Here is a 12,544-nt window from a genome sequence, read left to right as displayed (position 1 = left end):
TGCCATTTGGAACTTCTCCATTGTTTTAGCGAGTTGCTTGTTGGGGTTATGTAAATTAAGGCTTTTTGTAATGAATCACTCCATTGATGGTCGCTTACTGCTCCAGTTTTTTCACCCTTGTTATGCCAGGTATTTTACATCAAGGCCCCCAAATTTTGGGAATTTGTCACTGTGCACTCATTAATATCCAAATCAAATGTCGTTACCATAGAAGTTAAAATAGACAGTTTAAAGGGGTGTTTCATCAACATCCATCTTGAATTATACAAAGGGTGGGTCTAATCCTGAATGCTGGTTGGTTAAAACTGCATTCCACCTGGTGTGTATTCCATAAGTTACCACCGGCTAAATCTATGACTTTAAATTTGAATCTGTTCTTTCTGACTACACAATCCACTGTTTCATCAGCCCAGCCAGGCAATTTATAAACTTGACCTCCACTATAAAAAGTATGTAGACATTATCTCACGTTTCTTTTAGGCTAACATTTAGTTTAACAGCAGTGGGTATTTGTATAAACCTTGCTGTCTATCTCTCCGACATTTGCAACATTTGAATATTGAAACAATGTCATATCCAGCTGTCCCATAGTAATGAAGGAGTCGGGTCGGGACGAGACAGGAGGCAGCTTTTCTCAGCCAGTCGAAATCACGAATCAGCTGGCATCCATTGTTATGGTTTGTTGGTTCTAAATGTTCTATTGCCATACTGGCTGGCAACGTTCTTATCCCTTGCTTGCTAGCTAGCCAACTACGGATAACTTACAATCAGGTCAAACCGCAAAGGAGCTGCATTTGCATTTGTTTAAGCTGTTTTCTAGTGACATTTATTTGGATACATCCAATGCGCTAATGAGGCGTGATTTCACCTGGCATAGAAAATGTGTTCTCTTGTCAGGACACTGTTGTTCATAGGAACTAGGCAACGGCACAGCCAACACAATCACATCAAACTGAAGCTGGAAAGACTGGAAACTAGCTGCTCTTTGTTTCGTTTGACATTTTTTCAATTGACACTTCTTTGTATGCGTGTATATACACTGCTCAAAAAAATAAAGGGAACACTTAAACAACACAATGTAACTCCCAAGTCAATCACACTTCTGTGAAATCAAACTGTCCACTTAGGAAGCAACACTGATTGACAATACATTTCACATGCTGTTGTGCAAATGGAATAGACAACAGGTGGAAATTATAGGCAATTAGCAAGACACTCCCAATAAAGGAGTGGTTCTGCAGGTGGGGACCACCACTTCTCAGTTCCTATGCTTCCTGGCTGATGTTTTGGTCACTTTTGAATGCTGGCGGTGCTTTCACTCTAGTGGTAGCATGAGACGGAGTCTACAACCCACACAAGTGGCTCAGGTAGTGCAGCTCATCCAGGATGGCACATCAATGCGAGCTGTGGCAAGAAGGTTTGCTGTGCCTGTCGGCGTAGTGTCCAGTGCATGGAGGCGCTACCAGGAGACAGGCCAGTACATCAGGAGATGTGGAGGAGGACGTAGGAGGGCAACAACCCAGCAGCAGGACCGCTACCTCCGCCTTTGTGCAAGGAGGAGCAGGCGGAGCACTGCCAGAGCCCTGCATAATGACCTCCAGCAGGCCACAAATGTGCATGTGTCTGCTCAAACGGTCAGAAACAGACTCCTTGAGGGTGGTATGAGGGCCCGACGTCCACAGGTGGGGGTTGTGCTTACAGCCCAACACAGTGCAGGACGCTTTTCATTTGCCAGAGAACACCAAGATTGGCAAATTCGCCACTGGCGCCCTGTGCTCTTCACAGATGAAAGCAGGTTCACACTGAGCACATGTGACAGAGTCTGGAGACGCCGTGGAGAACATTCTGCTGCCTGCAACATCTTCCAGCATGACCGGTTTGGCGGTGGGTCAGTCATGGTGTGGAATGGCATTTCTTTGGGGGGCCGCACAGCCCTCCATGTGCTCGTCAGAGGTAGCCTGACTGCCATTAGGTACCGAGATGAGATCCTCAGACTCCTTGTGAGACCATATGCTGGTGCGGTTGGCCCTGGGTTCCTCCTAATGCAAGACGATGCTAGACCTCATGTGGCTGGAGTGTGTCAGCAGTTCCTGCAAGAGGAAGGCATTGATGCTATGGACTGGCCCGCCCGTTCCCAAAACCTGAATCCAATTGAGCACATCTGGGACATCATGTCTCGCCCCATCCACCAATTCCACATTGCACCACAGCTGTCCAGGAGTTGGCGGATGCTTTAGTCCAGGTCTGGGAGGAGATCCCTCAGGAGACCATCCGCCACCTCATCAGGAGCATGCCCAGGCGTTGTAGGGAGGTCATACAGGCACGTGGAGGCCACACACACTACTGAGCCCCATTTTGACTTGTTTTAAGGACATTACATCAAAGTTGGATCAGCCTGTAGTGTGGTTTTCCACTTTAATTTTGAGTGTGACTCCAAATCCAGACCTCCATGGGTTACTACATTTGATTTCCATTGATAATTTTTGTGTGATTTTGTTGTCAGCACATTCAACTATGTAAAGAAAAAAGTATTTAATAAGAATATTTCATTCATTTAGCTCTAGGATGTGTTATTTTAGTGTTCTCTTTATTTTTTTGAGCAGTGTATATATGTATGTAAAAATGATCCCAGCTGATTCATGATTTCAACTGGCTGAGAAATGCTGCCTGCCTCCCTGTTTGTCTTGTCCTGACTCGTTTATTACTATGGGACAGCTGGAGATCGAATTTGAATATTGAAAACATTTAGCAAATGTCAGAGAGACGGACAGAAAGGTTTATACAAATCTCCGCTGTTGAAAACTAAATGTTAGTCTAAAAGAAATGGTAGATAATGTCTAGATGCTTTTTTATAGTGGAGATCAAGTTTATAAATGACCTGTCAGGGTAGATGAGACAGTGGATTCAGCAGTCAGATGGAACAGAGTAAATAGGCATTTTAACTTCATAGATTTAGCCGCTGGTAATTTTATGGAATAGACACAGGCTGGAATGTGTTTCAGGATTAGACCGACTCGTTGTATAAAACTAGACATGACCGCCTGGTCGTCCCGATATCTACTAAGGTGTGAGACAGGCGGTTTATACAAGGACCTGTACATACAGTGCATTGGGAAAGTATTCAGACCCCTTGACCCTTTTCACGTCTCTGCCATATACATAGGCTCACATTATGTGGCCTTCTGATTGCAAGTCTGCATAGAACTATTGATTTTGTGGATATAAAAATAGTATTTATTTTTCTTTTTTTTAAACATGTTGCGTTTGTCCTCCAGCCATGCAGCAGGTGCTGGATAACCTGAGAGACATGCCTCCCACCACGGGGGCCAAAGACATCGACCTCCTCTTCCTCAAGGGAATCATAGAGAGCCCCATAGTCCGCTCCCTCGCCAAGGTAACATACACACTCCATCATATCATCAGTTAAGAGAGAAGAGAAGGAGGGGAGTGGAAGAGGCACTCAGTGCCACCATATAAATGTCTCCATCTTGTCAGAACGGACTGTGCCAATAACAGCCATGACTCAAACAACAGCAGTCTGGAACGTTTTGGCCACGAGTGTTTGAATGTATGGTATGGCCAATTAGCCAGTCAGTCTGCCAGTACACGGCCCAACTGGCCAGCAATTTTAGTTGCTTGCAACCGAGTTGTTTGTTGGTTGCTAGAGGAAACACCCCCCTGCAACCAATAAGCATCTCATCTGCAACTTGGTTGAATCCAGTTCAAACTTTGTGCAACTAGTTGCAAGCAACAGCCAATCAAAACAAATACTTTTGTCACATGATCCATTTGAAGGTTCGGAATTCTGACCCTGTTGTCGTGTCACCACAGCTGTTCGTGCTGCGCAGAACAACCTGCAATCAGGGTTGACAGAACAGAGACTAACACAACAGGAATTGTATACAAGTTATTTGTACATGGTTTAGCAGTCAATAAATGTAATTTCGAAGAGAAGCCAAACCTCTCCTTGACCAGTTTCAACTGAAGTTGTCCACCATGAACTGTGCTAGCTTGGTTAGCTCGTTGTTAACTAGCTAGGTGTTGGTGTTTGCCGTGTAATTTTGGCTAGCTAGCTGTGTTGGTGTTTGCAATGTCATTTAGGCTAACTAGCTAAATTGTACAGGCTGCATTTCTACGGTGTCCTTGCTGTCACAATAACCAAACCGTTGGGTGAACACATTAGTGAAACCACGACGTAATGCAGCAGATGACATGGGTTGAGTTTAGAATTCTCAAACCATCTGCTTCAATTTGATTGGCTGTTGCGTGCAATTTTAATCACATTTGAGTTGCTTCATTTAACCGCAGAGTTGCTTGAGATTACGTCACTTGCAACTGCAACTAGAATTGTGTTAAAGTGGCTTTGTGTAAGTAACCCCAGCCTAAGTCTCGGTGCATGTGCACTTACTGCCGGGTGCATGGGGTTAACAGCTGCACATCTATGTTTAACACTGCAGTGAAATGTCATCTACAACGTGTTTCAGAGGGCCAACCATGTCACAGAGTCTGTAGAGGCCAGGGGCCTGTCTAATTTATAAACCGCACTGGTGTTAAAGTACTTAAGTAAAAAATACCCCCCAAAAACTGCTTCAATTGTAAAGTATCTGTCCTTTACTTTAAAACCTGTTTCTGCATCTGGGCTGTATGGGTGAGAGGGAGTGTGGACTGTACAGTTGTCCCTTGGTTGTATTTGATGCCATTTTTTTTCTCCTTTTGAAGTGGTGTAAAGTACTTTTAAAGTATTGTTGGGGGTGAATCTGTACTATAGTAATCATATTTTTGACTCATTTTACTTCGTTACATTCCTAAAATGTCTTTAGTTATTACTCCATACATTTTCCATGACACCCAAAAGTACTCATTATGTTTTGAATGCTTAGCAGGACTGGAAAATTGTCTAATTGACACACTTATCAAGAGAACATTCCTGGTCATCCCTACTGCCTCTGATCTGGAGGACTCACTAAACAGAGAACATTCCTGGTCATCCCTACTGCCTCTGATCTGGGGGACTCACTAAACAGAGAACATCCCTGGTCATCCCTACTGCCTCTGATCTGGTGGACTCACTAAACAGAGAACATCCCTAGTCATCCCTACTGCCTCTGATCTGGAGGACTCACTAAACAGAGAACATCCCTGGTCATCCCTACTGCCTCTGATCTGGGGGACTCACTAAACAGAGAACATCCCTGGTCATCCCTACTGCCTCTGATCTGGGGGACTCACTAAACAGAGAACATCCCTGGTCATCCCTACTGCCTCTGATCTGGAGGACTCACTAAACAGAGAACATCCCTGGTCATCCCTACTGCCTCTGATCTGGAGGACTCACTAAACAGAGAACATCCCTGGTCATCCCTACTGCCTCTGATCTGGGGGACTCACTAAACAGAGAACATCCCTGGTCATCCCTACTGCCTCTGATCTGGGGGACTCACTAAACAGAGAACATCCCTGGTCATCCCTACTGCCTCTGATCTGGGGGACTCACTAAACAGAGAACATCCCTGGTCATCCCTACTGCCTCTGATCTGGAGGACTCACTAAACAGAGAACATCCCTGGTCATCCCTACTGCCTCTGATCTGGAGGACTCACTAAACAGAGAACATCCCTGGTCATCCCTACTGCCTCTGATCTGGAGGACTCACTAAACAGAGAACATCCCTGGTCATCCCTACTGCCTCTGATCTGGAGGACTCACTAAACAGAGAACATCCCTGGTCATCCCTACTGCCTCTGATCTGGCGGACTCACTAAACAGAGAACATCCCTGGTCATCCCTACTGCCTCTGATCTGGGGGATTCACGGGGGACTCACTAAACAGAGAACATCCCTGGTCATCAGAGTCATCCCTACTGCCTCTGATCTGGGGGACTCACTAAACAGAGTCATCCCTACTGCCTCTGATCTGGGGGACTCACTAAACAGAGTCATCCCTACTGCCTCTGATCTGGGGGACTCACTAAACAGAGTCATCCCTACTGCCTCTGATCTGGGGGACTCACTAAACAGAGTCATCCCTACTGCCTCTGATCTGGGGGACTCACTAAACAGAGTCATCCCTACTGCCTCTGATCTGGGGGACTCACTAAACAGAGTCATCCCTACTGCCTCTGATCTGGGGGACTCACTAAACAGAGTCATCCCTACTGCCTCTGATCTGGGGGACTCACTAAACAGAGTCATCCCTACTGCCTCTGATCTGGGGGACTCACTAAACAGAGTCATCCCTACTGCCTCTGATCTGGGGGACTCACTAAACAGAGTCATCCCTACTGCCTCTGATCTGGAGGACTCACTAAACACAAAGAAAAAAAACGTGTTTAATTTTTTGTATTTTTTTTGTACCATCTTTGAAATGCAAGAGAAAGGCCATAAGGAGTAGTGTGTGTGTTGTGACATGCTGACATCTGGTGGACATTTACACCAGGTTCACTTTTCACAGGGAAAAAAATGACCAGGGCACGAATAAATTAAATCGGGCTTTATTTCTACAGCAAAAAAACAAATAACACCTGAAATATTTAATATTTACTACAGAACAAATGAAAGAACAATAATAACTGAACGACTAAAAAGCACCCCAAGGAAAAGCTCAACTTAAAGGCTGTTTTAAGATCTCCTTTACATATGTCCACAGTTTCAGCCCCCCTCAGGTTCTCTGGCAGGCTGGTCCAGAGGCTGGGGGCAGAATAACTGGTCCTGGGCATTGGGATAGTTAACCTGAGCTAAATACTGTGTGTATTAATGTGTGTCTCTGCAGGCACATGAGAGGCTGGCGGATGTGAAGCTGGAGGCTGTGAGAGACAACAACCAGCAGCTGGTCGCAGAGATCCTAGACTCCCTCACAGGACTGAGTAGTAGAGACGCCTCCGCTGAGGAACTAGCCAACATCCTCCAGGAACCACACTTCAAGGTACTCACACACACTCACACACCTATGTGTACACACACACACACACACACTCACACCTATGTGTACACACACACACACAGTACCGTTGAGTTGTTAGAGCCTCGCTCTCTCTGCCTCGCTCTCTCTGCCTCTCGCTCTCTCTGCCTCGCTCTCTCTGCCTCTCGCTCTCTCTCAAGGTTCACTTCATTTTAATTTGCTTTATTGTCATTATGTAACAATGTACATGTTGCCAAAGTTTTCTTTGGAGATTAACATTATTATAATAATCATCATCATCATCATCATCATCATCATCATCTCTCTCTCTCTCTGGTTGGAGCTACACTACATGGTCAAAAGTATGTGGACACGTGCTCGTCGAACATCTCATTCATTGACTCTCTGGTGCCTCTACGGCAGCTAGAGCTGTGACTCTCTGGTGCCTCTACGGCAGCTAGAGCTGTGACTCTCTGGTGCCACTACGGCAGTTATCACTGTGACTCTCTGGTGCCCCTACGGCAGTTATCACTGTGAGAGCTGTGACTCTCTGGTGCCTCTATGGCAGTGAGAGCTGTGACTCTGGTGCCTCTATGGCAGTGAGAGCTGTGACTCTCTGGTGCCTCTATGGCAGTGAGAGCTGTGACTCTGGTGCCTCTATGGCAGTGAGAGCTGTGACTCTCTGGTGCCTCTACGGCAGTTAGAGCTGTGACTCTCTGGTGCCTCTATGGCAGTTAGAGCTGTGCCTCTATGGCAGTGAGAGCTGTGACTCTCTGGTGCCTCTATGGCAGTGAGAGCTGTGACTCTCTGGTGCCTCTATGGCAGTGAGAGCTGTGACTCTCTGGTGCCTCTACGGCAGTTAGAGCTGTGACTCTCTGGTGCCTCTATGGCAGTGAGAGCTGTGACTCTCTGGTGCCTCTACGGCAGTTAGAGCTGTGACTCTCTGGTGCCTCTATGGCAGTTAGAGCTGTGCCTCTATGGCAGTGAGAGCTGTGACTCTCTGGTGCCTCTATGGCAGTGAGAGCTGTGACTCTCTGGTGCCTCTATGGCAGTGAGAGCTGTGACTCTCTGGTGCCTCTACGGCAGTTAGAGCTGTGACTCTCTGGTGCCTCTATGGCAGTGAGAGCTGTGACTCTCTGGTGCCTCTATGGCAGTGAGAGCTGTGACTCTCTGGTGCCTCTATGGCAGTTAGAGCTGTGACTCTCTGGTGCCTCTATGGCAGTTAGAGCTGTGACTCTCTGGTGCCTCTATGGCAGTTAGAGATGTGACTCTCTGGTGCCTCTATGGCAGTGAGAGCTGTGACTCTCTGGTGCCTCTATGGCAGTGAGAGCTGTGACTCTCTGGTGCCTCTATGGCAGTTAGAGCTGTGACTCTCTGGTGCCTCTATGGCAGTTAGAGATGTGACTCTCTGGTGCCTCTATGGCAGTGAGAGCTGTGACTCTGGTGCCTCTACGGCAGTGAGAGCTGTGACTCTCTGGTGCCTCTATGGCAGTGAGAGCTGTGACTCTCTGGTGCCTCTATGGCAGTTAGAGCTGTGACTCTCTGGTGCCTCTACGGCAGTTAGAGCTGTGACTCTCTGGTGCCTCTACGGCAGTTAGAGCTGTAATACTGAATGTGTTTAAGGAGAACTGCAACTGTTTGGATTGAATCATTGTTTTTGTGGTGTTGGAAGCCGTTGTGTTAATTTATATTATTATTATGAAGAAGAAATTGTTTTCCTCGGGGCACCATTGTAAATGGTATCAATTGGTTATAATAATCTGTCTTTGACTCTCTCTGTCTCTGCTACTTGCCCCTCCTAGAGATAAAAAAAAATAGCCTATTCTGTCTGGACCAATGAGAAACTGCGGCCTGAGGGGGGCTATGTCCCTGGTCCAATGGGAGTGGAGGGGTCAAGTGGGGGAGGTAGACACACATTTCTGGGTTAGGGAGTTCTATCATGTGTGAACCAGATCTGTACTGATGCATGTTACTGCTCTCTCTGTCTCTCTCTGTCTCTCTCTGTCTCTCTGTCTCTCTCTTTCTCTCTCTGTCTCTGTCTTTCTCTCTCTTTCTCTCTCTGTCTTTCTCTCTCTGTCTTTCTCTCTCTGTCTCTCTCGGTCTCTCTGTCTGTCTTTCTGTCTCTGTTTTTCTCTCTGTCTTTCTCGGTCTCTCTGTTTCTTTCTTTCTGTCTTTCTCTGTCTGTTTTTATCTCTGTCTCTGTTTGCGTGTCAGATATTCATCCTGTGATATGGCTGCTCTGCAGGTGAGAACTTAACAGTCTTGTTCCTCCTTTCCTTCCTGTGGGACTGATTCATGATTGTATTTCCTGCGTGCTACATTTGGTCTTTAACATGCACTGGTTGTGAAGAAGTGTAGTCTACTTGTGAAAAAGAGCTGTGATTGGTTCATATACACTGGAGGGGCAGTTACCCAGTAGGTTGTGTGTTTCTCTCTTGTCAGTTGGTAGTAAATCAATGAGTGTTGCTGCTTGACTACGACATGATGAAATAGTGTTGAGGAGGAGGGTGTGGAGACGGGTCTGTGTGATATGTTGAGGAGGAGGGTGTGGAGACGGCTCTGTGTGATATGTTGAGGAGGAGGGTGTGGAGACAGGTCTGTGTGCTATGTTGAAGAGGAGGGTGTGGAGACGGGTCTGTGTGATATGTTGAGGAGGAGGGTGTGGAGACGGCTCTGTGTGATATGTTGAGGAGGAGGGTGTGGAGACAGGTCTGTGTGCTATGTTGAAGAGGAGGGTGTGGAGACAGCTCTGTGTGATGTTGAGGAGGAGGCAGCTAACGCTCTCTCTCTTCCAGTCTCTCTCTCTTCCAGTCTCTCTCTCTTCCAGTCTCTCTCTCTCTTCCAGTCTCTCTCTTCTTTCCAGTCTCTCTCTTCTCTCCAGTCTCTGATCAAGGCCCATGACAAGGTGGCAGCTAACTGTCTCTCTCTCTCTGTCTCTCTCCAGTCTCTGATTGAGGACCATGACAAGGTGGCAGCTAACTGTCTCTCTCTCTCTGTCTCTCTCCAGTCTCTGATTGAGGCCCATGACAAGGTGGCAGCTAACTGTCTCTCTCTCTCTCTCTCTCTCTCTCTCTCTCTCTCTCTCCAGTCTCTGATTGAGGCCCATGACAAGGTGGCAGCTAACTGTCTCTCTCTCTCTCTCCGGTCTCTGATCAAGGCCCATGACAAGGTGGCAGCTAACTGTCTCTCTCTCTCTGTCTCTCTCCAGTCTCTGATTGAGGACCATGACAAGGTGGCAGCTAACTGTCTCTCTCCAGTCTCTGAGGACCATGACAAGGTGGCAGCTAACTGTCTCTCTCTCTCTGTCTCTCTCCAGTCTCTGATTGAGGCCCATGACAAGGTGGCAGCTAACTGTCTCTCTCTCTCCAGTCTCTGATTGAGGCCCTTGACAAGGTGGCAGCTAACTGTCTCTCTCTTCTCTCCAGTCTCTGATTGAGGCCCTTGACAAGGTGGCAGCTAACTGTCTCTCTCTCTCTCTTCTCTCCAGTCTCTGATTGCGGCCCTTGACAAGGTGGCAGCTAACTGTCTCTCTCTGTCTCTCTCTCTCCAGTCTCTGATTGAGGCCCATGACAAGGTGGCAGCTAAATGTTATGAGATGCCGTCGGAGGTGAACAGTAATGCCATGGCGACCGGCCCACTCATGCCCACTGACACCGTCAGGATAATTGGCATTCAGAAGAAGGCTGGCGAACCACTGGTGAGTTAATGACTGAGTCCATTAAGTGGCTGAGTCCAATGGCACCTTATTCCTTATATAGTGCACTACTTTTGACCAGAGACCAATAGCCGGGCTCCGGTCAATAGTGGTGCACTATGTAGGGAACAGGGTACGATTTAGGACGTAGACTCAGACATTACCAATCAATCTGCAAGATCTGGATGACTGTTCATAGTTTGTAGGTAGCAGGTTAGGTACATGGAATATTTAAATCCCTTCTCATGCATTAACCTCTCTTTCTCTCCATTCTCTCAATCCCCCCACTCTCTCTCTCCATTCTCTCAATCCCCCTCTCTTTCTCTTCTCCTCCTCAGGGCGTGACGTTCAGGGTGGAACGCGGGGAGCTGGTGATCGCCAGGATCCTGCACGGCAGTATGATCGACCGGCAGGGCATGCTGCACGCGGGCGACGTGATCAGGGAGGTGAACGGGCGCGAGGTGGGGAGCGATCCCAAGGAGCTGCTGGAGCTGCTGAGGGACTGCCAGGGGGGCGTCACCCTCAAGATCCTGCCCAGCTACCGCGACACTCCAGCACCCCCACAGGTGAGAACAGGGGCATATTTATTAGTGAACCGTAGCAAAATGTTTCTTGTTGTCCAGATTCAGTTTGTTATTGGCCAGATTTCAGGTAGGTCCCTCAGTTTCAGTTAGCTTCCATTCACATCCTAATGACAACACGGGTGGCTAATCATCCTCCTCTTGGAGGGACATTTTGGGAATGTCGAGGTTTTTGCAGCAACACACCTGATTCAGTTGATTGAGGTGATTCAGCCGATTAGTAAAGTCAGATGTGTTAAAGCAGGGCAGGACCAAAAGCCTGCCCCAACAAGTAGCTCTTCAGGAGGAGGGCTGGTTCCCCACTAGGTCAGAGGGGCTGTAATAATGATACTGTTAGATATTAGGAGGAGGGCTGGTTCCCCACTAGGTCAGAGGGGCTGTAATAATGATACTGTTAGATATTAGGAGGAGGGCTGGTTCCCCACTAGGTCAGAGGGGCTGTAATAATGATACTGTTAGATATTAGGAGGAGGGCTGGTTCCCCACTAGGTCAGAGAGGCTGTAATAATGATACTGTTAGATATTAGGAGGAGGGCTGGTTCCCCACTAGGTCAGAGGGGCTGTAATAATGATACTGTTAGATATTAGGAGGAGGGCTGGTTCCCCACTAGGTCAGAGGGGCTGTAATAATGATACTGTTAGATATTAGGAGGAGGGCTGGTTCCCCACTAGGTCAGAGGGGCTGTAATAATGATACTGTTAGATATTAGGAGGAGGGCTGGTTCCCCACTAGGTCAGAGGGGCTGTAATAATGATACTGTTAGATATTAGGAGGAGGGCTGGTTCCCCACTAGGTCAGAGAGGCTGTAATAATGATACTGTTAGATATTAGGAGGAGGGCTGGTTCCCCACTAGGTCAGAGAGGCTGTAATAATGATACTGTTAGATATTAGGAGGAGGGCTGGTTCCCCACTAGGTCAGAGAGGCTGTAATAATGATACTGTTAGATATTAGGAGGAGGGCTGGTTCCCCACTAGGGAGGCTGTAATAATGATACTGTTAGATATTAGGAGGAGGGCTGGTTCCCCACTAGGTCAGAGGGGCTGTAATAATGATACTGTTAGATATTAGGAGGAGGGCTGGTTCCCCACTAGGTCAGAGGGGCTGTAATAATGATACTGTTAGATATTAGGAGGAGGGCTGGTTCCCCACTAGGTCAGAGAGGCTGTAATAATGATACTGTTAGATATTAGGAGGAGGGCTGGTTCCCCACTAGGTCAGAGAGGCTGTAATAATGATACTGTTAGATATTAGGAGGAGGGCTGGTTCCCCACTAGGTCAGAGGGGCTGTAATAATGATACTGTTAGATATTAGGAGGAGGGCTGGTTCCCCACTAGGTCAGAGGGGCTGTAATAATGATACTGTTAGAT

The 12,544-nt window shown here is 47.3% G+C and overlaps 1 protein-coding gene across 1 annotated transcript in view; it reads left to right on the top strand.

Annotated features, from left to right (window-relative positions):
* LOC109878004 (MAGUK p55 subfamily member 6) overlaps positions 1 to 12,544 on the top strand; it is a 36,853-nt gene that overhangs the window by 8,626 nt on the left and 15,683 nt on the right. The window contains exons 3-6 of the mRNA XM_031820523.1: positions 3,276 to 3,394; positions 6,770 to 6,922; positions 10,449 to 10,595; positions 10,931 to 11,158. Of these exons, the coding sequence (XP_031676383.1) occupies positions 3,278 to 3,394; positions 6,770 to 6,922; positions 10,449 to 10,595; positions 10,931 to 11,158 (645 nt within the window). The 5' untranslated portion in view covers positions 3,276 to 3,277. The remainder of the gene's footprint in view (positions 1 to 3,275; positions 3,395 to 6,769; positions 6,923 to 10,448; positions 10,596 to 10,930; positions 11,159 to 12,544) is intronic.

The sequence above is a fragment of the Oncorhynchus kisutch genome, unplaced genomic scaffold, assembly GCF_002021735.2.
Source record: "Oncorhynchus kisutch isolate 150728-3 unplaced genomic scaffold, Okis_V2 scaffold3465, whole genome shotgun sequence".
NCBI lineage: Eukaryota > Metazoa > Chordata > Actinopteri > Salmoniformes > Salmonidae > Oncorhynchus > Oncorhynchus kisutch.
This window is presented reverse-complemented; position numbering and strand designations above follow the sequence as displayed.